This window comes from Erithacus rubecula (genome assembly GCF_903797595.1).
Source record: "Erithacus rubecula genome assembly, chromosome: 14".
Classification (NCBI taxonomy): Eukaryota; Metazoa; Chordata; class Aves; order Passeriformes; family Muscicapidae; genus Erithacus; species Erithacus rubecula.
Genome location: NC_136666.1, coordinates 4,352,854 through 4,380,831, shown reverse-complemented (window position 1 = coordinate 4,380,831; position 27,978 = coordinate 4,352,854). Strand labels below are relative to the sequence as shown.

At 47.1% G+C, this 27,978-nt stretch overlaps 1 protein-coding gene across 1 annotated transcript; it reads left to right on the top strand.

The window, feature by feature from the left end:
- Positions 1 to 198: 198 nt before the first annotated feature.
- PLEKHO2 (pleckstrin homology domain containing O2) lies at positions 199 to 26,803 on the top strand. The gene is made up of 6 exons (XM_079317524.1): positions 199 to 427; positions 4,827 to 4,979; positions 11,075 to 11,191; positions 17,991 to 18,095; positions 19,967 to 20,065; positions 22,380 to 26,803. Exons 1-6 carry the CDS (start codon positions 419 to 421, stop codon positions 23,616 to 23,618), a joined length of 1,722 nt encoding a protein of 573 aa, XP_079173650.1. The 5' UTR covers positions 199 to 418; the 3' UTR covers positions 23,619 to 26,803.
- The last annotated feature ends 1,175 nt before the right edge of the window (positions 26,804 to 27,978 follow it).

The following is a 27,978-nucleotide window of genomic DNA, read 5'->3' as shown; positions in this document are numbered from 1 at the left end:
TGCCATCCCTTGTTATGGTGGGTCCATGTCCCACCCGCAGCCGCCGTCTGACGGCAGGGACCCGGTTCACGCCCCTCCCCGGGCTCAGTCCCGGCGGTCCCGGGGGCTCCCAGCCCCAGGCCGGCGGGGTTGGAGCCGGGGCCGGGGCCGGGCCAGGCGGGGGGCCGGGCCAGGCGGCGGCGGGGCCGGGGCCGGCGGCGGGGGCATCCCCGCCTCCTCCTCGCTGGCAGCGCCGGAGCCGCCGGAAACCCGGCGGTGCTGCTGCTGCTGCCGCCGCTCCGGCTGCCCGAGAAGTTGTTGCGGAGGGAGAGCGGCGGGGCCCGGCCGGCACCCCCGGCCCGCCCGGCATGCCCGTCCGCCCGGAGCCCAGCGGGGCAGCGGGGCGGCGGCCGAGCCCCTGAGCGGGCGGCGAGCAGCCATGGAGCAAGTGAGTCCGGCCGGGAGCGGGACGGGCAGCGGGGCTGACCCCGGGATAGGAGGGGGGACCCCGGGCCGGGCGGGAGAAGCGCCTGCCGGGGCACGGCGACCGCACTTCGGGGTGTTTGCGGGTGTTCGCCGGCGCTGGGACATCCCGGCCCCGCTGCCGGAGACAGCGAAGGAGACCGCCGGGCGGGGGGATCCCCATCCCCAGCAGCCCCCGCAGCGGCTCGGGCAGAGCCCGGGCAGTGCATCCCCGCAGCCCTCGGGATGCTGGACCCGGCCCCGAGGGGCTGCCGGGCTCCGGCAGAGCCGAGCTGGTTCCACTCGGGCCGCCCCGAGTGACTCCGCTGGGGTGTTGTCCTGCCCTGCTGGAGCTGGGCCTGGGTCAGATCGCCAGCTTGGACATGTCTACGCACCTCCAGCCTTCCCCACTTCTGTTCCGCTCCTCCTTTCTGTTTGGGACGGGTTTAATTCGGAGAAGGACAGTGGTGCTGCTTCTGTGCACGGTTTTCATGTCCATGGGATCAGACACCCCAATAATCCATCCCTGTGAGGATTGATAAAGATGCCACAAATTTGTTAGCAAGTTAAACAGGTCGCTTTCTCTCCTCGTCTGGCCACGCAATTATTCCTGCTTCCTCTTCTTGGATGAGGTTTTGCTGCTCATGCACAAAGAAAGCTCCCGGTAGGACAGACTGCCGGAGGACTTCAGGCTGTCTGGTACATGCTATCCCTGTAGCTGTGGCTTGTCTCTCCCTCCTCACACCCCCTTATTTCAGCTCCCAACATTCTGTGGCAAGAATGAAAGCTCTTTTAAAACAGCAGGGAGACGGCAAAGCAGCCCAAGTTGGTAGTGACTGAGAGTTGTTATTATCTGCTGGCATCCATGAAATTAATCCACAGCAGAGAAACTGCTTCCAGCTGGCAGCCGCCAGCCAAAGGGGCTTCACACCTTCCCCAGCATTGGCTGACCATCCCACGGGCTTCTCTTCTTCAGTGATACATGAATCCTCCTGGGATTGCTTGCAGAAGGGGTGCCAGAGGCAGCTCCCCAAGTTCCACGTGGATTGGAGCAGTTCGTTTCCATTGAAATGAACTATTCTGCTCCAGCAGGCTGGGGAGAAGTGGAAATGCTAGGTTTGGGAGATAACGTGGAAAGGGAGAAAGAGAGTGGATGTGTGGAGATGCAGGTTATCTCCTGGGAGTTGTTCATCAGCACCTTGATAGAAGGGAGTGTGTGGTAAAGTGAGATGCTTGATTGAAATGAAGTTGATGTAACTGGCTAAGGCACTTCTGTGCTCTGTGTAACTTTAAAAGCAACACTGTGATTCAACTCTTGGGGGTTTGTTTTGTTGGAAGACATGAAGACTGTGTGGGTTTGTGGGCCCATAAAATACAGGGCAGGGGAGGGGAGAAAAAACTGCCTAGTTGTTAAATAAAAAGTCATCCTGTCTGATTTGGGTTCTCTGCTGAGCTGCAAAATGTGAGGCTAAACCAAGCTGAAGTAGTGGAACTCGTGTTTCACTTTTAATGCCACCATGATATAAAATGCAAAAATGTCTCCTATGGATTGGTTTTGAGAGTGATGCCTTTGGCATGAGGCAGCATCAGGATAACTTGGTTCTTCCTTCATTTACACTGGCTCACTTGGCTGATGTCAGGGGGCTTCTTCTCATGGAATTACCACAGGAATGAATCCAGCCCAAAAACATCCCAGGAAGAATATCTTAATATTTCTTGTAAAATGCTCATATATAGCTGAGTTAACAACAGCAGCTCATGTCTTTGTGTCATGCTCCCATTTTAATTGTGGAATTACAGAAACACAGGATGGACACAATGCCTTGCTGCCAGTGCCCTTTTCTGGCCAACTTCCTCTTCCCAATTTGGGGCAGGGCTGGCATAAAAATAATCTGCAAAAATGTCAGGCACCATCTCTGAGACTCTTCTTGCTTTTGCAGGAACAGTTCCCAGTTGAATCATCTAGTTTTTAAGATGCAGGTGAGGGATTATAGCACCTGTCCCCCCTCATGGGATGTTCTGGGTACATGTGAGGGGGAAGCTGCTGACCCAAAGCCCAGCAGCTCAGCATCCCTGTGAGTGCTGGATCTCACCCCTCACATCTGTGTTGTAGCAGGGACTGGAGGAGGCAGCTCAGGCTCAGGTGACTCCTGTGCAGTGCAAGGGGCAGAGCCCTCCACTTGTGGCTGTTGTCATTTGCTGACACCAGCACTCTCCATCTGATTGCACCTTCCCTTACCTTCCATCTCCTGGGCTGCTCAGGTGGGGTTGGAGTCATGGATCCTCTGTGTGGGTGCTCCCAGGTGCTGGCACAGCAGGAAGTCCTGCCTGGTATGGAGGGTTCCTCCATGCATGGCTCCTTTCAGGCAGGGGTTCCAGCCAGGGCTCCTGAGTGATCTGGGGAGCTCCAAGGCAACCCTTCAATGCCAAGAAAAAGAGGTGCAGTCTGGAGAGCCAGACCCCAAACCAGCTCTGCCCTTGCTCTGCCTTGTGCAGAGATGCCAACAGGAGCCCCAGCTCTTCTGAAGGAGGTTGTTTTTCAGAGGTAGATGTTAGGTGCTGTGTCTTCACAGGGAGTACTTTTATTTTAAAACCAGAGTAGTTTTAGCTCTGCAGAGCAGAGCGTGGATAGACATATTTACCATGTGACTTCAGCCTTTCTGCCAGGTGGGGAAAAAAAAAACCCAGCAAAAATTCACCTGCCAAGCAAAAAAAAAAACCTTAAAGAGTAAAAACATTTTAGCAGTTGTTGGTCTGGACTCACTTGAATAAGCTCTTCATGCAGCTACATCTATGCACAAGTGCTACGAGGGAGGTTAAAGTCCATGCCCAATCATCTAAAAATGGCATCAAAAGGGTTCTCGATCAGGAAACCAGCAGGTCTGTATTTGTGCAGGAATTGATGTTTGCTGAAGTCGCAGATCTAAACTGAATACAACTTCCTGGCAACCTAAAAAGTCAAGTTTAAAAAAAAACCACCCTATGTAGTCCCTCCATTTCCCGGAAAACTTTTTGATGCTCAGTCATCCTGTATTGTGGCCGTTTCAGATGCAGCTCAGTACAACTGAAATAACTTCTACAAAAGGCATCAAGGTTGTTACAGGTTTCAGCCCAATTTTTTTTAGGTGAAACACAGTTTATTTGAGTTTCTTTTTCCCAGCCCCTTTGAGGTCGTAGTGGGGGTCAGAATAAATGTGGGTGCATGGGGTGTTTAAGCTGTTTTTCTTCTTTTTATAGCTGCAAGCTCTCTCTTTGGAATAAGAGCTTACCCTGCTGAAAGCTGCTGTCCAAGGGTGTGTTCAGTGGGAGTTTGGTGCATGAAAACAGATTCATTAACAAGGCTCTCCTCCAAATTTTTGAAGCTCGTCCATACACACTTGCTCTGTCCTGGCAATGGGAGTGTCCAGCTCTGACTCTGTTCCATGCACTTGGGATTTTCTCATGTTATGAAACAAGATGTCTGAGCTCCAGCCAGTCCAGTTTGTGCAGTGAGGGCCATTTTGGGATGTTTGGGACTGTCTTGTCACACATCCTCTTTTTGTATGCCTGCTCTCTGCAGCAGGATTGCTGCTGTTACATGTGGGGACATGGAGAAAACCAGGTCTGGGGGAAAGTGGGGTCCCTGGGAGGAGGTAGGAGGATTTGGACTTGGCCTCTCCTAACAAATCACAAGGTTGGTGAGGTGATTGTGTAAGGGGATTTGGCTCAGCAAGGGATTCCCCTTGCCTTGCTTCAGGGAAAGAGGCTTACTGAGGGGTCCATGGGGTGTGGGGAGCAGCAGGGTGCTCCAAGGAAGAGGTGCAGAGATCTTGCCTTTACAAAGGCTCTTCCAGTGCACTGAAGAGGAGGAAAGCTTTTAATCTTTAACCTGCTGGGAACATCTGAGTGTGGATGTGGTGAAGTCCTGTCCCTCATGTCATGGATTTGCCCACAGGAGTTGGTTTGGGGATGGTGACCAAGCATAGATGCCTAGAAGAGAAGCTTGCAGAAGTGGCCTTGGACTAAAATATGAGTGTTGCTACTGATGCCAGCAGAATCCATCATACTGGGGTTCATCAAAAAGCTGGAAAGAGGAGGGGAGCACTTCGAGGTGCACTTGGTACACAAGTGAGCAAGGAGTACATCTGCAGAGAGGGAAGCAGAGCCTCTGGGGGAGGGAGCAGAGGAGCAAGGTGGACTTGTTGCCATCCCAGCAGTGTCTCCAGGGATGGTTGGGATCTGTGCCCACTTCCCAGTCCTCTGGGACCTGGTTGAGTTTTCCTCTGGAAGGTGCAAATCATCCACTGTGATGTGGTGGGAAGGGACCACACACCTGGTGGGTGCCAAAATCTTCTCTAGGGTGGCTTTCTAATGATGGTAACTCCTTATGCCTTCTGTCCTTGCAGGATACAAAGGAAGGGGTCTCAGAGAAACCAAAGTGTGCTCCAACTGCAGAGAAATATGGCTGGATTAAAAAAAGCAGCGGGGGGCTCCTGGGACTGTGGAAGGATCGTTACATCCAGCTACGGAAAACACAGCTCGTGGTCTACGAGGATGAGGTATGGTCACAGCTGATGGCCTTGAATGAGGGGCAGGAGCAGGCCCCTGGGGACACATGCATGTCCCTGTGCTTTTTTACTCTTCCCTCCAGCCCATTCCCTTCAAAAGGGCTTCTCCAGATACCTCCAGGAAGGATAAACTCTGTAAAAGAGACGACAGCTGCATTTTAAATATGTTATATATTATAAATATTTTAGCCAATATTTTGACAGAGTCGTTGCCAAAATAAAAAAATGGGGGGCAGGACATCCTGTGAGAAGGTGAAGGGAGTAAAGCTTTGGGCGGAAGCAGGATATGTGCAATGAGGTTTTGGCTTTTGAAGGATAAAAGTGATTGTAGCAGGCTGACTTCCCACCTGCCACTTGAGGGGATGGCAGGCAACCCTGCAGCTGTTTGGCACCCCTCAAGCAGCTCAGATTGTTGCCAGCCAGACTCTTCAAGGTTTCTTTTAGCTGCTGAAGGATACAGAATGAGATTGTGAGTGCTTGCTGTCCTCCTTAAGCACGGACAGTCTGGATTTTGGCTCATCTTTTCCCTTTACTTGAGCCAGTTCTGAGCAAAAGGCCCCTGGGAGCCTTGTCCTGGACTTTCCTAGATAAACTGCATGCCTTAAGTTCATGGCCGCACTTAGAGCTGTTTCCAGACAAATGAGGAATAAGAACCAAGCCAAGTCTGTCCTGCATTTTCAGGCGAGAAGAATGAGAAGTGCAGGGCTGGTCCTGCCAGGATGCAGAGGTGGCTTTGTCCTGAGTCAAGCTCTCTTTCTGGGCTGCAAGCAGCTTCTGCAAGAGCAGAGTTTGCCCCAGAAGTTAAAAATTACAGTGGCTTGTGTGTGCAGCAGGGTGGGGGCTGTGGTCTCACATGCCTGTGAGGTGTCTGGTCCAAGAGGATCTGGGTCATGTGTGGGCATCAGGATGATATAAAAGCAAAATCATGTAAAGCTTCATGTGCAGTGTGTCAAGGGAAGAAGAATGGGGAAATGTTTCAGCAGCTGCATTGCTGCGGTGGTTTCAGGAACAACAGGACTGACAGTGAGTTCAGTTCTCTTTTTTAAAAACATACTCTTGCCTAAAAAAGAAGATTTGTTATAAACAATTTAGGTTAAAGGGTACTACCTCTTCCCTTGTGCTGAGCACTCCTGCTCTTCTCAAATCCCAAAGCTTTCTGGTGCCATTTGTTCTTAGCTGTGAAATGTCATGAAGAATGCAAGAATAATGACAGGAGAAGTCAATGTCAGGTGATGAGCAGTTCAGAAGGCAGAAAAAGCAAGGGGAGTTCACTTACCCAGAGGGATGCAGCCTTGTCCTGCAAACTGTTGACTCTCTGTAGATCATCTCCCAGTGCTCTGGATACCTGTTGACTCCAGCTGAAGCTTCAGAAACTCGAAGATTCAAAATCTGTAAACATGACGTAGGTTTTTTTTTTAAAGGGCATGCCTTTAAAAACAAGATACATGGAAGCTCTCATTACCACAAGGGAAAAGGAGGCTTTTAAAGTAAGATTAATTTTCACAGACATTCAGAAGAAGGAAAAATCCCAATCATTTAAAGGGTTATTTTATTATCTCAACAAGGAAAATGGCATTTGTAACAACCAGCATAATGTTTTCTGGTAGCCTGCGGATTGTGGTAACATCCTGTAATAAATTGCATCTGTAAGCTACAGTAGCTGCAAGGTCCCATTATTGTAAATAAGGGATCATGTTAATATCTATAGGCTATTAAACTGGCTTACAGTGAAGTCAAATGTCTAAGGAGAGGAAATTGCTGCAAAATTATCTGGTAGCACAATAGGATAGCATGTGATTGTGCAGACTTACTACGGGGAAACCAGAGGAAATGGCAATTTTCTGCACTCAGGAGGGGTCTTGTTGCAACAGAATTGAGGCAGTTTGTGTTTATTACTGCATTTATCTTCCTTTAATGTGAGTCAGGCAGTGTGGCTGTCTCTATCTTACAAATGGGGAACTAAGTTTTGGAGATGGGAAGGTTGATGGCTAAGCAGAGTCTGTGGTGCAGTGTGCTATGGTGGTTTGCATTTGTGGAGTTCAAGGTGCCATTTTTCCCACTGGACCATCTTCACATATCTGCTCTGTGTGACCCTGGAGAAGAACACAGCATTCCAGACCATCCTCAGGCTGAAACATTTACAAATGGGATTGTTCAGTGCTTGCTGAAAAAGGAAGGAGATAAAACCTCTGGCAGCAGGAATAAAAGGCATCTCTCCATATGATACTAAATTTGACTTAGATGGTTAAACGGGGGGGTCAGCCTCCATATGGGCAGGCAAGTTTGGAGGTTGGGCATTTCAGTGGTCTGAGCCCATCAGATTTCCAGGAACTGAGTAGTGCCTTGGACCCAGTGTGCTTTTCTCAGTCCCTCCCATGTCCAGCCCTTCACAAATGGTGAAGGGTGCTAATGTTGCCTTGAGCAGTTGTTTCCCATGCAGGCCACCTTGTTGATGCAGTTGCATGAGCCTGGCTGCACTTATAGCTGAGGTTTAGGTGTAAAACAAGAGCAGAGAGGACAGTGAGCACGAGATACAGACAAGAACATTGAACAGTGTTGTGGAAAGTACAGTCTGAGCAGCACACAAATACCATGTATCATCATCAGTAGCCATCTCCAGGAATGTGTTCCAGACCTGCCCTGGGAAAGTGTTCCCCAAGCTGCATGTACTAGTCAGGCTTTGGGTTTGGTTTAAAGCAGAGCCACCTCCTGAAGGCAAATGGCAAATGCCTATTGTGTTACCTGGAGCAGATGGGGTGAAAGTCATCCCACAGGCTTCAGGTTTCTTTCAGCCAATGGGGAATTAAAAGGAGATGGATTTCTTGTTCTGCTGTGCCTCCATCTACAGCACCCTGCATCTGTACCCCCACCTAAATGAAGTGCAGTTAAGCACAGTGGTTTTTTTTCCATACCCAAATGTCAGGAAAGGAGGCAATGATGCAAATACAGGATGCTCAGATCCCAAGAAAACTGCTGTGCAGGTCTGCACAGAACCAAGCAGGTTCTTTTCTAGTGGGCTTTCTTGTCTCTGCATATTCTTGTGAGAATAAAAACCCTGCAGAGAGTATCTGAAGACTAGTCAATCCTATTTAGATTAGACATGGTCAACATAATCACTTCATGGATTAGAAGGCGTCAGTCTTGAGTTTGGATTTTTTTACCCCCTAGACAGTGCAGCTAGTGCTTAGAGTTATTTTCGTGTTGTTTTCATGTTTCTTTTCAAGTAAATTATTTGATAGGGAAAAATCCTACTAGATTCCAGGGACCAGAGGATCCACTTGGGGTTCAACGGTTGGACACTTAACATCTGCATTTTGCCCCTGGTAAAGTGATAGCAAGGTATACTCAAAACTGATTTGTTAAAACATGTTGAGAGCCTCAAATAGAGAAATAAATTATTTCAGGTCTAGACATTTTACACTGAATGGAGGGTCTCAGCCCCTGAGTGAGTGCCAGTGAGAATATTTTTGCTGGGAATCATATAAATAAAAATTTCAGGGTGTCTTTTCCCCTGACCTTTTTATAAACTTTTCTTTAAGGAAATTGTTTGCCAAGTGTGATTCTTTGGTTAAGCACGCACATTAATATGTCCAGGTGTTCAGTAACCTTCTCCTTACAGGCCAAGCCAACAGACACAGATATGTTTGTCACAGGAACTGCTTCATCAAGAGTTAATGCAATAGTTTTTCTGCATTAAATCATGAATGTAAAGGTTCTGTACCAGGATTGAGCTTGTCCAGAACATGTGTCAGGGCAGGACTTTGGAAGTGGCTTTGTCTTTGTATGGTGCTGAGTGTCCTCCAGGTCCCAGGAGGCTGAAGGGATCTGGGGACCTGCATCAGGGTCGGGTCTTTTGTTCTTTATCTTAGTGGTGCAGAGCAGACATAAAGGATCTCTTTGTGACCCAGGTAGGCTCACAGAGAGGGGATGGCTGCTTGCCAAGGGTAAAACATAGACAAAAGCCCCATTCTGGTGCTCCCTGAACTCAGATACTTTTCCTTTGCCTCATACTTGGATTTTTTATATTTCTGTGGCTGCTTTCTTCCCTGCTTTCCCTGAAGAAGATAACTCACTTGAGAAGTTCAGGCCATAGCTTGAACAGTCAAGGTGTGTCTGGGAGACAGCATCTTGCATGTCCCCATCCTCTCTGCCCTTGTTCCCTGGCCAGGTCACAGTCCCCAAAGCCTCCACAGGGAGAAGGCAGGCAGCTGGAAGGCAAGAGGCAATCTCACAGCAAAACCACTTCCTTCCATCCTGCCAAGTCCCCTTGTTCCCCAGCTTGGTGTTCTATAGCTCTCAGGAAGTGGAGCACGGCTTGCACAGGCTCAGAGGAAGAGTTCCTGTCCAAGAGGCAGATGGCATGGACTAGGAGGGTGATAGGGGCTCTGCTGGGGACAGAGCTGCTCTTGAGAGCAGGGAGGATGGGCTTGGGACTGGTCTCTGCTCAGGGCACTGCCGAGCTCTCTGCATCCTGAGCTCAGGGAAGGAGCTGGGAGCTGGCCCCTGCAGCAGGGCTGTAACGTGGGCGGTCGTCCTCCAAAGGCCAGGATGAGATCACCCATCCCCGAGGCATGTATTCCTGACCTCACCCTTCTCTGTCATTTGTTGGCCGCGGAGGGGTTATTATTTCCATCGTGTCCTTTTGCAGTGACATTGCCATACAGGATTGCAGCAGGAGCCTTCAAAGGGCCCGGTAGCGTCAGCAGGATTTTATCGGCCGGGTTTTAGGTTTGGGCAGGATTAATCTCCTCCTCCTAGTATGCGTTTTCCCAGTTCACATTCACCTACTCAGTGTTAAATGAAATAAACAGTAATGTCATTAAAATAATAAACCTAAATTAGATCCAGACGCCACTTGGTGGCTCAGGACTTGCTCTGTGTACTGGCATCAGCTCTGCCAGGCCCCCATCCCCAGATAGGAGGGTTAAAAAAACTGAAACCCAGGCTGAGTTCTGCACAGCGACTTAAATGTCAAGTGGTAAAGGGAGGAAATTCCCTGCAGCCCACTTCCCTCTGAACTCTCCATTCCCTGCCTCCAGCCACGCAGCAGCTTCCTGGCTACGACATGTTTCCTCATCCCACACCCCCTTCTCTGCTACAGGAATTGCTAAATACAAACTCATACGGGCACAGGGAGCTGCCTTGGGAGCAGAGCCTGCGCTGGGGGTGGTTATGGCCAGAGATTTTAATTCAGGATGGTATGGACAGGTTCATGAGCCATGCTGACTGTAGCTCTTCACTGGCAAGAACTGCTTGGAGATTCTCAGTGCTCATTTGTGCTTAGCAAAAGGGAGCTGTGGTCTCTGCTGGGCTACTGAAACATGAAGAATATTATCTCCCCAGCGTTACGCTGTGATTCCTATTAGGGATGGTGCTCTGCAGCTGAACTGAGCCACGCACCACGTGTGGAATTTTAGTTATGTTACTGGGAGAAATGAGCCAAGATCGCGGCCCGCAGTCATCAGTGGAGATACTCCAGAGATAAATATTCCCCGCTGAGATGCTGGCCCAGACAGTTTTACTGGCTGTACTGGGCTGTATTTCCCATCCTAAGCATTTTGACAGCTCAGAGCGTGGCTGCATGTGTCCATCACATATGGCTCCTCCTGACCTTCGTGATGTGAGGACCAGCCTGCCCCAGCTCAGTGTGGTGGCAGGGCTCTCCTCTTATCCCTCCTCTGACTCGGGCTTCCTGAGGAGGCTGTTTGGACCATCATGATGCTTGTATCATCTTCCCTGTGAAAAAGCAGAATCACATCTCCTCCTTTCATTGTGGGATGGAGGTAGTGTCGTTTCTGGCTGCAGATCCCTGGATGCAGCCAACAGCAGTGGCAGAAGCTGGTGTTACTCTCCCCAGCCTGTTATTTGCTCAGCCACTGTGGACCACTGGGCCTGTAGCTTAAAGACTAGGGTGTTTTCTTAATGAGATGCCAGCCTGATTTATGGGGCTTTCTGGCTGCATGCAGGTTATTTTTAAGGCAGAAGAGCTTTTAGACAGTTGCAAAGGGAAGAAATGCAGAATTTGATGGTCTATGATTGATTTCAATGCCTCCTATTCATAATAATGTTTCATTCCCTCTCTGCAGGATGAACAGAAGTGCATAGAAACGGTGGAACTGGAGAGTTATGACAAGTGCCAGGAGCTGCGTGCACTACTAAAAAGGAAAAATCGTTTCATTTTAATCCGCTCCCCGGGTAAGAAGGTAGGATTGCCTTTCTCATCACCCTCGAGTCTGCTAACTCCAAAGTGAGTTCCAGCCAGCCCAGAGCAGATGAAAAGCTGACTGAGCTCCTTGGCATATGGGAGAAATCACCTGTAGCTCTGAAGGGTCTACAGTGTGTGAGAAGGAAAGCCACCATCATGTCTTGTCATGAGGAAAGGGTCTTCCTGTGGCTCGCCTTTTTCTCTTGATTTTGTTTCCTGCCTTAGCATTTTCTTTCTTCCAGTACTCCTTAAGAATTGGAGAATAATCATTCCCTATGGTTCCTCCATGTCCTCTGAGCACCTGTAGATGCTGCAGCTTTGCCCAAGTTCCAGTGAAATCAGTAATTCCAGTCCATGTACTGAGACAGTTCCTGGAGTTAGAATCATTGATCTGAGAAACTCCAGTGCAAAGTTACATGCAGCCAAACAGTTCCTAGTAGAAAAGGTTTATTTTGCAGAATTCATGAAACCCTACATCTGTAGCTTCCTGCACAACATCTGGTTAGATCCAGAAGCTAAAATCCAGGCTGGCATTGTAGAGACTATACATCCATCTGGGCACTGGGTGTATGCAAGTACATTCTGCTTTAATTCCTAACTATATTCATCATCACTACACAAATTTGGATGTTCTCCTTAGCTCCTACTTGCATGTTATCCATTTCAGCATCTTTATGGGTTAGATTTCTTCATTGTTGCTTTGGGGTATTGCACTTTGCCTTCCAATTTCACTATGTTTTTTTTGGCCTCAGAGTTCTTACTAAATCTCCCCATGCAAATCTGAGAAGTTGTGAGGGACAAAACACATTCATTTCCATAAGTAGATGAACAGGCAAAAATACCAACTTGCTGCATTCCCCCATCTCCATTTTGTTTAAATAAATGGAGATTGTTTAGTCCTTGTTGTCACTGTTGCTTGTTCTTTCACTCCAGTCACTCAGTGTTTATTCATATAATAAGACCCCAGCAGAGTTCAGAGCATCATTGTGCTAAACTTCATTCAAAACAACAAAACAAGACTTTCCTGCCCCAAAACCCTGTGCCTAGTGAGTTCCAGTAAGAGTGCTAGAGCCCAGAACACTTTAGGAAGGAATTCTTCCCTACAAGGATGGTGAGGCCCTGGCACAGGGAGCCCAGAGAAGCTGTGGCTGCCCCTGGATCCCTGCAAGTGTCCAAGGCCAGGTTGGACAGGGCTTGGAGCAACCTGGGATAGTGGAAAGTATCCCTGCCCATGGCAGAAGGGCTGAAACTAGATGTTTTTTGAGGTCTCTTCCAACCCAGATGATTCCAGGATTTTGTGATTCTAAGTGTATACCTATTCTCAGGGAGGCCAATAAATACCCTGTGTGCTCAGAGATGGGCAGCACATTAGGAACAGGTATTATCTGCAAGTATGTTACTGAGAGAGAATTGTGTAATAACTGCATATGTCTCTGCACTGCTCCATGAATCAATACAGGGTGTGAGACCTGCTCCCAAACCTTTCATTTCTTGCTATGAGAAAAATATGCCCAAACTGTGCCCAAAAGGGTAACTTCATCCTTTTGGCATGCTGGCAAGTTTACAGCTACCCTGCTTTTCATGCCTCTGATTGAATGGAGACCTAGATAGAGGCTACTTTTTATAAGGCTCTTTTGGTGAAAGGAAGGGCTTTTATAAATGAAAAGTTCCCTGTTTGTGGCTCCCCTCCCACCCTTCTTTTGGCTGGGGATCTGGTGAGGGTGTTGACACACAACATACTTTGGCAGATGTTAGCACAGGCTTCAATTAGGAGGCCAACGTACACAACTGTCCTTCTTCTGTTTTGAAATTGCAGCTGTGGCGATAAATATCAGTTAAACATTTTCCATTTGGGAGGCTTGCTGCCATCCACAGTTTAAAATCACCCTCTGAGCCAGCTTGCCAAGCCCTGCCACATCTTGCTAGGGTTTGGTTTTTTTTCACCCTCTCTCCTAAGCATCATGCTGAGGAGTCAGTTTGAGGGACTTAGGAACAAGCTAGGAAAGGCCTTTTCTGTTTCAGTGCACAAATCTTGAATACAGAGAGCCCAGTTTAGTTGTAGGGGAATCCCAGTTTAAATCTTGGATGGGATATTTTTTTGAGCAGAGATTAATCAGTCAGTTAAAACTACTCTGCAGCTGAAGTTGCACCTGAATAAATAAGTTGTCCTGCTAAACACTGGTCGTTGATGAATGTACCTCAGATTCTGCTTGGCCTATTCACAAGGATGACATTTTTGTTAAGTTGTGACAATATGAGCATGTCACACGCCTGCACTGCCCCCTGAGCTTCAGTTCTTCAGTGAAGGAAGCTGGCAATGTGCAAAAGCCCGCTCTGCTTAGAAATCTCAAATGCTTCATTCCATCCACAGCAATTAAATGAAAACTTTTGGATGCAGAGAGCTGGTCTTCTAAGAAATGGCAGCAGCCTTGGCCCAGAGACTTTAAAATGTACTACTCACAATGCAAAAAATAATTGTAAATTATGCTTGGTGTCAGCTCTGAAAATGACCAAGATTGACACAAGTCTGGTGTTCAGTGGATCTGAAAAGCTTCAGCTGCAGGAAAGGATTAATATTGGGAAGGAGATGGTAGTAATGATAGAGTCCACCAGCAAGTCCTGCAGCTCCCCATGGAATCCTTGTACCTGTGGTCAGGGATGGAAACTTCCATTGCTTATTTTGCTCTCTGTCAATTTTTGAGGTACCTGGAACTGCCTTCACCAGGGGCCCAGCCTGGAAGTTCCAGTAGAATGCAGTGAGGCTTGGGGGGAGTGTGCTCCTGGGGTCTGCCAGTCTGGCAGAGATGCTGCATGGGATGATGTAGCTCTTGGTTTAGCTACAGAAAAACACCAGAATCCTCTGACAATCATCTCATAGAAACATGGAATGGTTTGGGTTAAAAGGGGCCTTTAAGATCATCTAGTTCCAACCTCCCTGTCATAGGCAGGGAGTCCCCTGTCTTCTCCTTTCCTCTTCATGATATCATCTGACAAAGTAATGTAGAAGAAAGCAAGAAATGACCTGAGATAGACTCTGCTGCTCTCACAGCAGTTTAAGATGTTACTGAGCCAGCTCTGCTCCAGCTTCTGGTGGAGGTGACCAGCCTGTATCAAAAGTCAGCAGAAGGGAACACATCCTCCCCAGCAGTTCTCAGGCAATTCACAGTCCAGTTTAGCCCAGCCCCACCAGGCTTTGCACTGAAACAGATAAGGACCAAGCACAGATTTGTGTCACCAACCTCTGCAGCAGATCTGCAGAATTGCTCAGCAAAGAATTGTTGGTAACAGTCTTAAACTGCAGCTGCACAGCCCTCCAGAACTTGTCTGTTAAATCACTTAGCACAGGTACAACAGGCTGACCCCAGGAACACTTTCCTGGAAAGCAGGCTGGCATTGCCCTCAGACTGTCAGTGCTGGAGAGGACTGATGTCTCAGGGAGGGCAGGGAGCAGTGAGGGAGGCAGGGCCCTGCTGTCATGGACACTGATCCGAGAGGGAGCTCCTGCTGCCTGACATCTCAGCAGTGAATCAGCAGGAGCTGACTGCCTGTGCTGTGCTCTGAGTAACTGTCAGTGCATTGCATAGCCTGCATTCATGGCTTACAATGGTCACTAGGTTTGGCCATGACAGCTTTTCCTGGCACACCAGCCTGTTGTTTATGGCATGACTCAGTCTCAGCTGGCTTAGCAAGAAGGAGTGCAAATGTGTTACCCTGCCCGCTGCCCTCTCATATTGGTGTCACTGACTCTCTGCCTTAAATTCCTGCTGGAGAGCAGACCCTGCTTAATATTTTGTAAGAATTATTCATTTTTAGAGGCATCTGCTGGTATTTGTAAATATTCAAATGAGTAAAGATACAGATGAGAAATTCATTTGTTCCTTGTTTGTTGAGAGCCTGAGAGTCTCAGACTACTGTGTAAGAGTCCCAGTGAGAGGCAGGACTGACACCATCTTCTTCCTGCCTCTCCCTCTGCAGCTTCATGCTTTACAGAGAGCTCCCATCCATGTTTGGGTGATGATTCCTCTCCCCATTGCCTTGGCCAAGGGCAGGAGCCACAGATGGATGGAGACAGACCAGGGACTGCAAGGCAATAAAGAGGCTGTGGCTGGCAGCAGCCTGAGCCTTGGAGCCCCAGCAGCCTGACTCTGCCTTGGTGTCTGTGGGTGTATTATGAAAAGCAGAGAAAAAATTTCTAAGATACCTGGGTACTGGGAAGAACATGCTCCTCTCTGTCACAGCCCCAGGGAGGTGTGCAAACAGGGAGCAGGGCTGCAGGACCATGAGGCTGGCACTGCCCACACTGTCCCGTGGGTCCCTCTGTGCTGCTCATCCTCCCTCACCCAGCTCCTTTCTGCTGTCACCATGAGTCCCTTTCTCTCACCCATCCACTGGATCTGCATTTGATGGCAAAGGTTTGCATGCCAGAGGGACATCTCAGCTTCTCATTAACGAGGAACCACCCCCCTGAGGTTAGTTCTGCTGTGCCACAGAGTTGCTGACACCACTGCTTAGTCACAGTCTGGGAGGCTTTATTTGGAATGAGGCACAGAAAGTGGCATTGGAAGAGGAAGCTTGGAGTGAGGCAGGAATCCTTCCCCTGAACAACATGTACGGAGATTTCTAAACCCTGCAGGCTGCCAGGTCTTTGCCAGGCAGTGCAGCAGCTCAGCTGCTCACAAGTAGAGCTTTCTCATAAGCTTTTATAATCACAAAGCTTTGGGGCAAAATCGTTTCCAAACAAAAAAAGTTTTTAAGCACAGACAAAACCAGGCCAGCTTGGACTAAAACAAAATCTGGCTGTCACTCTGTTTTGGAGCCTTGCCTTCCCTTACATTCCCTGGTTAGTGGCCCTTCTGCATCCCAGACAAAGGGCTCTTTTTCCAGAGGGCTGTGGGTCAGGCCCTAACCTCCCCTCTGAGCTCTCAGGAAGGCATGCAGTCCCCTCACCTTACATGCAAATTGATCAAATAAAGAATCTTTCCCCATATTACTCCTTAACTCCCTGCTTGCCATGCTGGTTGTGAATGTCTGGTACTTGGCAGCTGTGATGTAAATCCATGGCATTGACATGAGAAGTAAATACAGAAAGAAGAACACTTGGTTTCTAACAGCAAGAGTGGGTGTAAGGAGATCAGGCTTTAGTTCTGCAGAATTTCTGATGGTCCCTTCAGATGTTGCTGAGACCCAGAACAGTTGCTGCTTTGTTGTGCCATGAACAGGGAGCTGCTAAGAGCACTGGACTGTCAGTCACCATTGGCTTTGTCCCCCTCATTTAATATAGTCCGTGTTTTATATAGACACTGCTGTGATTTTGGAATGTGGGGCCTCATTTACAAAGAGGCTGAGGCTAAAACTGCTCTTGAAGGCAATGGATGTTAAATACCCAAAAAAATCTGTTACAGACAAAACCCCCACGAGGCCATGTTTTGAACAAGCCTCTCTGTAGCTCACTTCTCCACCTCTAAGAGATGGATAACTTCAGTTGGACTGAAAAGGAATTTGTGAAGCCCCCAGATATTGTAGTGATAAGCAGGAAAGAAATAAGACTGTCAGGGGAATCAGTAATTCTGTTTTCAGGGCAGGGCTGGAGCAAAGTGAAATCAATAAGACATATTGACCCAGGAGCATAAAACACATGATGGAATAACTCAGTAAGAAGTGCCACCCTGTTGTTAGAGACAGTGCTAGGAGGAACACACACAGCAGACTGACATCTCTGCAGCCCAGAAATACTGGGAGTGTCTAATTCTAAAGTGCTTCATTTTGCAATGTTGCTAATGTCCTTTAGCACAGGAATATTCCTGTGTGCCTGTGAATGTGGATTAGGGCACCACATGGAGCTGTTTGGATCCCAGCTGGTATGCCATGGAGCCACCTGTAAAGTGAAGATGATATTTCTTTCACCTGAAGTGTACCCTGGGACAAAGCTACATAATACTGGTGAGGTGCTCAGAGAAAACAGCAGTGAAGAAAGTAACACCCTGCTTATTGTCCCTGCTGTGGGCAAGAAGAGATTTGAAACACTAAGCAAAGCCATGGGGCTGTCCTGGAGGAAGGGAAGAGCTGACTGGCTGGAGGACAGGCCATACAATTAATTACCCATCCTCCCTCCTTATTTGTGACCCATACTTCTTGCCAGTTCCCTCTTATATGGCCAACTCTTCCCTTCTTCTTGGAGCAGCTCTTCAGACCCCAGAGAGTACCTGTCTGCAGTGTTCACTGCTGGATTTCATTTTCAAACAGAAAAAGATATGGTGAATTTTTGCACTTACATTGCTCTTATGCCTCATCATGTCTGTGCCCAGCTGGGTCAGGGTTAGAGCAGCCAGTGTCAGTGCCCCACATTCCTATATCAGTTCTGTTCTGCAGAGCCACAGGAATAGGGAAGCAGGCAGAGCCCACTGCATGCAGCCTTTCCTTTCCTTGTATTCTGGGGGAAGTGAGAGATAAAGTATTTTACTCCATCTAAATCAGCCAGTGTGACTTGGACTTTCAGTCTGACTCTATGCATTGTGACCATTTGCTGTACTCACTGATGCTCCAAGAGCTATTCCAAGTGTTTTGCAGAAGGAAGAAACTTAAGTTTTTACTACTTTAGGAGTTACCAAAATAAAACTACAACAAAATCTGTCCAGCATAACAAAATCCTGTTTGTAGGAGCAATGCCAAAGCACAAAGGAATCTGTAGTTTAAACACAGGCTAGGACTGGATGTTATATAGATACTAAAGTGATTCAGAGGTACCTCTGGTCCTGACAAGGAATGCTCAGGCAAAAATTCTCTCTCTGCTCTTGCAGGTTCATGATATCAAATTTCAAGCTCCAACTTCGGAAGAAAAGGAATCCTGGATAAAAGCTCTTAATGAAGGGATCAATAGAGGCAAAAACAAAGTATTTGATGAGGTAAGAGAAATAGTTTTCAAACTCCTGTGTTTCTGTGTGTTCTCATCCATCACTCATTAAGCTAAAAGCAGAACTTGTCTGAACCCCTGTTCTCCCCATCCTTCCTGCATGCCAGCCATTGTCCAAGGAAAGAGAAAGGTGGTGTGCTAGGTAGGGTAGGTTCCTTCCCTTCAGAGCTTGGGATCAGAGGATTTCTGGGAGTCCCCCTCTCCCAATGGGAGTGGTTGGTGTAGAGAAGCAACTGCAGCTCTGAGTTGTGTAGAGCTGGGATGCAGCCTGGAGGGACTCATCTTCCCCACACTGCCATAATCCTCAGCACCAAGCAGCCTGGAAATGGAAGTACTTGGTTAGGATATAGCCCCGTCTTCAGGACTGGGAAAGTGTGAGGTGACTCAGTCCACCAGCTATTCTGTCTGCAGTCTGGAGAGAAGTCTGGTGGAAAGTTACTCCATGGCCCTGGCCAAACCTGCCTGCCTCTGGCCCCAGCACACCTGCACTTTCAAATTCTCCTCCCATCCTGCTGCACAGAGGACAGGATAAAAATTGCACAACCTAGAGCCTGTTAAACCTTGCCCTGCTCTCTCTTACTTTGTAAATCAGCCCTGAGCTAAACCTAAGGAGCAGCATCTCTTCTGCAGTTCTTTTCAGTAACTGAAACAAAATTAACAAAACCACCATGGGAATGACACAAGAAAAAATGAGCAGGCTGAGGGGGGTACAAAGCAATCAGCAAAACTATTTAGCAAAGGAAACCAAAGCAATGAGGAAAAAGTTTGGAGAAAAGGGCCAACTGGTGTAGATATGCTAGAGGTGTAAACTCTGAGAGGTTGGGCTTTGCTCTCATTCAGCAGATGGCAAAAGCATATGGGTACAGTGGGCAGTGAACCTCTGCACACCCTTCAGCAGCACAGAAAGGTGGGGTCTCAGATCATCTCCCTGCCCTGTAATGTGGGGTTATCCTCTTTACAGAGGGAGCCAGCCTCTAATTCTCATTCATTCCAGCAAGGATCAAACCTCAGATTTAAAGTGTTTCCACACAGGCCAGGCACAGGCTAATGGGCCAAGCCCTCAGCTGGCTTGGATTATTTGTTCTCCCCTGAAGGAGCTGTAAAAACCACTATGCTGTACCAGCCATTTTTCTCTTTAAACCCCTTAAAACCCTTGCCAGCTTTCCTTTTGTACAAACTTGTGGTGCCAAGGACACACAGATGATTCAGTGTCCCTGGTCACTGCTGCTGCCCCTCCATGGGGAGCAGACTCCAGTCCTTGGCCATCACAGTGTGGGTGGATGGTCATAGAGCAGCACAGAGAAATACCTGCCAGGGCACTGGGACCTCCCTCCTTAGGAGTATGAGGCAGTGGATTTCTTGTCTGATTCCAAGGAATAAATTTGTTAATTCAGCTGGAGCTGCAATTAATCCAGGTCACAGCTCACACCTTCTCCTCAGCATCTTGCAGTCATTAGAGCTGTGGAAAGGAAGGGCTGTAACAAAGTGCTGCTGATACAGTTCACAGTCAGGTCACAGTTATTAATGAGCTTTCACCTCAAAGATGGAAACAGCAGTTTCAGTGCTGTGCTCTGCCACATGCAGAAGCTGGTCCAAGCACAGGGTGCAATGAGGACAAAACTCCTTGTGTCCTTTTACCCCTGCCTCTTAGGTGAAGTTCAGGCATTGCAGACCTCTGAGACCTTAAATATCCATCACATACATTGCAGGCAGGCTGTCACTGAGCTCTGAGGTAAAAACTAGTGTTGAAATATTCTCCAAATGCTTCAACATTTCATGTGTGACAGTGACAACTTTATAGAGACATCTTGAGAAATTAATGACCCTCTTCCTTTTTTGTTTCCCTCCTCTTTCCCTGTAAAGGTGAAAGTGGATGAGAGCCTTTCCTTGGACCATGTGACTCGGGACAGGGTGAAGGTGTCCCATGGACGTCGGCCACCCACGAGGAGCCACCTAAAGGAGGTAAGTGCATCCTGTTGGAGTGAGCCATCCCACCAGCTGGGATTGTGAGAGCTGCTCCTTTCACTCAGGTACCAAACCCCAGGGGAAACCCCAGGTATGGACACCCAGAGAAAGCTGACAAGGGAAACAACTTCTTGCAGGAAAGACTGTGCCAGCACCTCTCTAATGAAGCTCCAGGTTCCCATAGATCTCTCTCTGCTGCAGCATGTTACCATATATATACCTTTTCAGAACTCATAAGCTGCTTCACCATCTGGTCACAGCCATTAGAGTTTCATTTTAATCACAAAAGACTGAAGCTCCTATATATATTTTCAAAGATGTGATAATTTTGTAGCAACAGTGGTCTAAAGGTAGAAGAACTGCATGGTCCATTAGGAAAAGCTGTATTTTTATTAAGCTAACCAGAGAAAGCAGATGAGCTTTCAAGCTTACAAGCCCTTCCCTAGGTCTGAAACAGAATAAATTATTCTCCCAGGCAGTTTTATAGACTAACCTGTACTTTTAACTGATTTTCTGGGTCTGTCACTTAAAAAAAAAAAAAAAAAAAAAAAAAAAGAAAAAAACCACAAACCTGTATTTCATTTCCAGGGGAGAGATTCTTACTAATGTTTGATTCCTGTGATTTATGAAAAAGTTTCTACAGACAGATTGATATTTTAGCAGAGCATTAATCGCAAGCAAGGAAGGTTCTTAAATCAAACCTTCTTTCTTCAGACTTCCAAGACTCTGACTTATGTGCCTGCACAACACTCAGATGACCCTTGTGCAGAAAATGAGATAGCTTGAGACTTTTTACTTTGCATAGAAATGGAGGGAGAGTGTCTCTCCCAGAGAAATGCATGAGAATGAATCATAGATTCCCATCCTCCAGAAAACCGCAGAAGAAAACATGACAAAAGTCACAGCAACAATGAAGTGTGGGTTCTCTTGCCTAATTCAAGTTCAGTAAGGTGGGGAGCCCTTCCCTAGGCACTAAAAACATTTCTCTTCCCTAGGCACTAAAAACATCTCTCTTCTCTGCTCAGATCACTGTTTTCATGAGATATCTCAGAGGTTAATACATCTAAGACTTCTCACCCTCAGCCAAAATCAGGAGAAACTGGCTGGCAAATTTAGCAGCAGGAATGAGGGGATAGAGCCTGCAGAAAGATGTGTATCATGGCTGCTGGCTGCAGATTCATGAAGGAAATGGCATGAACATGGATTTTCAGTGTTAAAAGTAAGCCAGGTGAAGATGGGTGAGGGCCAAGTCCCCAGGATGCAGCTTGCCTCTGTCTCTCTGATGGGCTGGAAAGGCAAAGAGAGGCTTTAACAAAACTTTCTGCAGTGCAGGAGCCCAGCCCTGGCTGCAGCTCTGCCTTCGTGTGGTTTTGGGTTCCCTCACACAGAAACTGTCACTGTGGTTCTCCCTGTGGGGCACTGAGCTTACACGATGCAATGTCTTTGCTAAGTCCATCCTTTTTAGGAAAACCTAAAACTAGTGAGATTTGCTCACAGCCTGTGGTCTGAAGGAAGTTTAACCAGATGGGGCTTGGCCTGGGTCAGGCCAGGATGACATCAGGTTAGAAGAAGCAAGCAGAATGCAACAGGATTACAATCCCTGGCCAAGTGATCTAAAGATCAGTTTGGTTTATGTCAAGCTCAACGGGAGAAAAGTAAGCTTTTGGGGAGGGACATTGTAAATGAAGGGGGTAGGTGGTCCCCCTACCACAGGACAAAGAATAAAAAGTCAGAGCTTAACAATAGTGGAAAACCAAGAAATTGGGTTATTGTGGAACAGGCTTTAAGGTGTTCTTTTTAAAGGAAGTAGTAAAATAAGTTCTGCACTTTTCTTAGAATCAAGGGTTGCTTTGGGTTGGAAGGGACCTTAAAAATCATGCCTGAGGGCAAAGAACCTTTCATTAGACCAGCTTACTCAGAGCCCCTCCAGCCTGGCCTTGAACACTCTAGGGATGGGGAATCTACACCCTCTCTGTGCCAGGGCCTAACCATCCTCATAGTGAAGAATTTCTTCTGAATATCTAATCTAAACCTGTCCTCTTTCAGCCTAAGGCCATTCCTCCTTGTCCTATCACTCCATGGGCTTGTGAAAAATCTCTCTCCAGCTCTCTAGGAAGCCCCCTTTAGGCCCTGGACGGGGCTTTAAGGTCTCCCTGAAGCCTTCTCCTGGCTGAATAGTCCCAACTCTCTTAGCTTGAAGCAGCAACCCCTTGCTTGGCATGCTGGTTGTGAGGGTTTTGCACTTTAACTTGAAGATAAAGGATGAAACACAGAATCAAAGATATTGAAAACTTTCTCTCTTGTTTTTCAGGCTGCCAAGTGTACATCAGATGGTATCCTGCGACTAGATCTGGATATAGTAGACAATGGACCACCAACCTTTGATTCCACTATCAGTGAAAGTGACAATGAACCACCTCAAAAAGAAACTCCAAAACCCCCTATGCCACCTACAAAACCCACTGGCACAAAAGAAAACCAGGAGGCAGAGAACAATGTTTCTGATCAGGAACATAAAAACCCTCTGTCTCCTCCACTGCCTCCAGATAAGAAGCTTAAGGAAGGCATCACATCAAAGGACAGTGTAAATGCCATGGAAGTGGACTCTGTAAGTCCAGAGGAGAACATGGAAGAATCTCAAGCACCAAATGAGGAGAACAAGGAGAACCTTGTTGAGGTCAGCACCAGGGTTATATCAAAAGCTCCAATTCCACTTCCTAAGAGTGTGCCAGACAAGCTGAAAGTAGCTTGGGACCAACCTACCATTGAGCCTAAAAAGACAGAAGATTTGGAATCATCAGGAGATGATGGCAAAGACAACCTGGCTGAGATTGCTGCTGCAGATGTTTCAAAGCCTCCTGTTCCTCCTAAGGTTTTGTCAGAGAAAATGCTTGCCACACTGAACTCCAGCCATGGTGACCTGGAAGCTGGGGGCTGGGAAAAGCAGGAGTCTGGCAGCTCCAAGCCCCCAGTGAATGGGATCACAGCCAGCGAGGTAGCAGAGTTCACATCCCTGACAGCTGAAACAGAAGAAGGAAATGGGAGGACTGCAGCCGAGAAGGAACAGCAAACTTCAGCAGAAGAGACAGAGACTTCCTTAGCTACAGAAACAGACCATGAAAGTGTAAAAGCAACTATTGAGAAGAAAGATTCTACAGAAAACACTTCAGGTCTCAGACTTCGCTGTTCTTCTCTGGGAGACTTGCTCTCTGATTCCAAAAATAAACAGAGAGCACTTCCAGACCAAGGGTTCCCTGAGGATTCCCATCAATGCTTAGCTAAAATGGAGGAGAAAGTTGCTAATGAAAGGGAAAAGGCAGAAAAGCTTCTGCAGAAGGTTTTACGTGAAGGGTTGGAGCAGGCCCAGGAGGGGAATGGACCCCCAGTGGTGGCAGAGACGTTGCTCAATGAGGCAGTAGAACAGCTTCGGCAAGCTTCACAAGTTTTACAAGAAATTAAAGGTCTTGGAGAACTGAAAAAAGAAGGAACACAGAAACAGAAAGAAAAGCAAAAGGATCTAGTGACTCTTTATAGGAGAAGTGCTCCCTGATACACTCTGCAGAGACTTCTTTCCCAAAATCAAAGCTAAACATTTGCATTTATGATTTGTACCATTGCTAGGCCAGTGTTTCAAGATGGTGTTTTGCTGTGCACACACCATGTTTGTGGGACAGAATTGAGCTTTCAGTTATAGCATCTTTCTTTCTTCATGTTGTACATACCAGTCTGTTTCTAATCCTCTTAGCACAGCAGAAGGTTACAGGACAGTGAACAGTTTCAAAAATGTGAATGCTCTTTAAGGATTCTGTCCAAAGTCCTTTCAATGGATCAGGCCTTAAAAATTACTGGTAATCAGACCAAGCCAGATTTTTTAAAGGAGCAGAATGGCTATTCTAGCAAAAGCCCCTGTCTCTCTGTATTTACAGGCAAGCAAATACCAGATTACACTGGCACCTATCTGGTTTTCCCAGTTAAATCATTTAAGGACAAATGTAGTCAGTGTTTGTTTGCTTGCTGGCATGGTTTCCCAGACCACCTGGCCCAGTGACATCTAGGAATGTAAAGATAAACGGTTTAATCTTCTCCAAAGATACTCATAAAACCACATCCACAGTTAAAAGATGACCTCACACAGAGCCAAACCAAACTGGCCAATTCCTGACTCCAAGTATGCTCCAAGTATCCAAGCTCCTGTCCCTGATGTGGAGCAGCTGGATGGAGCACTTTGAGGCTGGTTCTGCAGTTCTTTAGGTGTGCTAAGCACTGTGTGAGTCTCAAAGCATCATTGCCAGGCAAATACTGATTGCTCCTCTTTCATTAATAGGGAAATTGAGATTACACTTGGCCTGTGAAAGTGTCTTCTACCAGGACATCACGTTTATTATTGAGGACTGTACCTATCTGATAATTCTGAATCCCCTCAGTGCTTTTAGGAACAAATAGCCAGATCTTGTGTCCAGGAGATTCCCCAGGAGCTTCCTAGGAGAGTTGTCACAAAGCAGCTTTGAGGATGTGTGTTCCCTTAGTGTTGGGATGTAACTGACAGCAGCATGCCCATCAGGCAGTGGGTCTGGGTGAGATCCCCTTCCCACTGAACATGTCTCCACCTGCTGTGTCCTGGCCAGCCTGAGAGCCATGGTTTGGCCCAGGTCTCTCTAATTGACACATATGGAGGAAAGGGTATTTTGCACACAAAGCTTTGGGGCTGGTCCCAATGGCTTAAGTATGTGAAAATAAGAATGCATTGCTATGGAAGGGTCTGAGGAAGACATTGCAGAAGGCTCCAGCACAATTCCCACAGCCTCCTCTGTCCACCACAGTTCCTGTGGTCTTCAGTGATTACAGCAGTGGCAAAATTCTGTCTTTGCACTGCTACTGTATAGCCCCATACCTGAGCTGGGTCCTCTCCCTTAATCCCTATAATTGCTTTGAGGAGAATGGTGTCACTCCTTTGCTTAAGCCAGGCTCTGGAAACACAGGAAATGGCCATCTTCCCATTCTAGTTTTAAGGAGTGACACACTACCTAAACTTCTTTCTCTCATTTGCCAGCACTTTGTTCTTAGCTCATTTATGTCTTTTTCTCCTAATTTCCCAGGTCCCACAAGACTGCAGGGGGCTGCAGACACCACCCACAGCAGCAGGAAAGTTTCATCTGAGCCTCCTCTTAGGCTAGGCACAGGTACTTCAGGTCTGAGCACAGAAAGTTCAGCTTTGGGCTTCCAAATACCCTGGTTTCTACAACCTGGAGCCAGCAAGACAGATAGTGACCATAACTGGTGCTTCTGCCTCTTTTGATTAAACTAGCCTTGGTTTTGGTTGTGAATCCCCCTCTCAAGACATCATAGGTATTGTATGAGAGTTCACCTGTTATTCTGTCACATGGTGAGTTCTGCATGGTCAAACACTCAGGGCTCAGGTGCCAAGAAGCTTTGCTTTCAGACAAGGAGTTTCCAATGTCCTAAGGCCTTCCTGAGACACACAGCTTGGAGCAAACTCTGGACCTGTACCATTTGCTGCTGTGGGTTCAGTGTGAGCTATGGATCATACACTTAGGACAAGGGCTAAGAACACAGACAATATTCAGTGCCTATCTGCTATCTAAATGTATTTTTCTGCATGTGCACTTTTGTTTACCGAACACTGTGTGGTATGAATGTGAGCTGTCAGAACCTGGTGTGCACTGGAAGTCGAGGGACATCAGCTCCAGAGAGCAGGCAGGCTTTTGCAAGATGCAGTTCTGTAACCATAGATAGAAGGGGGAAAACCCAGTTCACACTAACAGGAGTATGCACAAACCAGGGCAAACTCTGGGCACAGGTTCATATCCCAAAGCTGAAGCCAATCCTGAAGTTCAGGACAGGCAAATCAAAGCCTGGCACTGAAATCCAGGAGAATGACAGCTTATGGGGTAGCTCAGTCTTCTAATTTATACACATTTACTTTTGCTCTCCCCAGTGTTTTCTTATGGTGGTGTGTTCTGTGGATATTTGTCTGGCAATGTGCTGGTGAAAATAGCCAGATATCCCTCTCTGTTACAGCCAAACCTACAGGATGTGCTTATATTTACTGTATATTTTTATATTATACACAATATTCTAATGAATAAATGTCTGACATTTTACTGAATAGCCATCAGTAGGAATCCTAACAGATAAATATCCTCTACCTGTTAGGAAATGGGCAAATTAAATCATTTTACAGCCTACAGCTAATTACTGTATATGCTGTACTAACAGATTTTACTAGATTTGTATTATGTCTTGTAAATAGGTATAACTTAAATGGAATATCTGTATCACCCAGTAACTTTACTGCTGCAAATGCTATGTTAGGGACTCTTGATTTTAACTATTTTTTCTAATAGGTTTAGCAGTTTCATCCTAAAACATCCAGCCTTCTATATTCTCCCATATTCAGTGTACATCCTGCCACCATGCACTTTTTTTAAATCTTCCTTTAAACATGCATTTAAACTTGCATCTTATTCTTGTCTGCACTAGGGCTGGGGGGTTTTGTGCTTGAAAACCCTCTGGGCTTGAAGTGCTGGAGTGTGAGTCTGTGTTTTGGGCTGTGCCACCAGTTTACATGTCTGTGACAGGAAGGAAGTGAGTTTGCAAGTGAGCAAGTGTGGATGACGATGTGAAAAGCAGCTGCTGCAGCCCCTGGAAAAGCAGCACTTTGTCTCCTGCTTGTAAAGAGCTTTGAAATTTGGCAATAAAACCTCCTTTTAAAAATCTGCTGTTTCAGTGTCATTTTGCCCTAAAGTGAGCAAGGAAGCACCACCAGAAGCAGCACATTAAGGCTTTGCTCTGGAGAAGGGAATGCTGCACAGCCTGTGGTCAGGCTGAGGAGAGCTTGGAGCTGTGCTAACAAGACAGGAGGAAGGAGAAACGCTGGGAGCTGCAGCTGGCATAGAGCTGGAGCTGCTGCTGCACACAGGGCAGTTCCTGCCAGATGGGCTGCCCTGGCCAGAAAGCATGGCTAAGGCCAGGAGTTCTTCTGGAATGCAGTGGGAAGCATCACCTCGCCAACTGCAGTCTCCAGCAGAGCTGGCTGGGCTGCCTAACGCCTTCATGTGCACTCACTGGTGTCTACAGAATGTGGAGCCCACTCAGCACTCCTTCCCTTGGTGGTGAGCAGCACCAGAGCCTTGTTCCTCTGCCCAGATGCCAGGAAGCTGCAGCAGGAGAAGGGGGTGGTATCACAGTGACTGCTTTCCTTCTGCAATAACAGGTCAGAAATTGGGCAGAAGTTGGGGAGAAGTAGGTTCAAAAGTTACGAAGAAGCAGGAAAATGAGTGCAAGTGTATGTTCCATCCTGTTGCACAATAAGAACATTCATTTGGGTAAAAAAATGTGGTTAGCAAATCCTCTAACCCCTTGTTGGGAAGGGGGCTGTTCCTCAAAGGAACCTCTAAAACACAGGGTGATTTCTACAGATGCACTGTAGAGAAAGGCACTCTCTTCTTTCATTAAGAAAACACACAACTCATCACATTCTGGCCCAAAATTGCTGTTGGTAAGGGAGGGAAATATCTAGCTCGATGTGAAACAATAAAAAAATGTAAAATAAATGCAAAAGAAAATAGATATAGTATTGGCATATGAATAATTTGCCTGACTTGCTCTTAATTCAATGGATAGTTGTGGTTTACTGGTTCAAAGAGACTGTCTTGTGCAATAGACTCTGAAACAGACAATGCAGGTCCTAGATTCCTGTGATCCTACACAGCTCGATAATTTGGATCTGAAAAGGAGAAGAAAGATCTCTTCCAGTCCCAGGGGGCCAAAAGATTTACTACAGCCAGAGCTAGCCTACACTGATGACTAATTATTCTTGCTATTAAGAACTGCATGTTTTATCTTAAGCATTAGTCATCAAGAGTGAAGCTCTCCAACATTTCCCTTTT

Coding starts and splice junctions, on each gene's coding strand:
- PLEKHO2 (XM_079317524.1), top strand. Junction 4,980..11,074: donor TCGTGGTCTACGAGGATGAG/GTATGGTCACAG, acceptor CCCTCTCTGCAG/GATGAACAGAAGTGCATAGA. Junction 11,192..17,990: donor TCCGCTCCCCGGGTAAGAAG/GTAGGATTGCCT, acceptor CTGCTCTTGCAG/GTTCATGATATCAAATTTCA.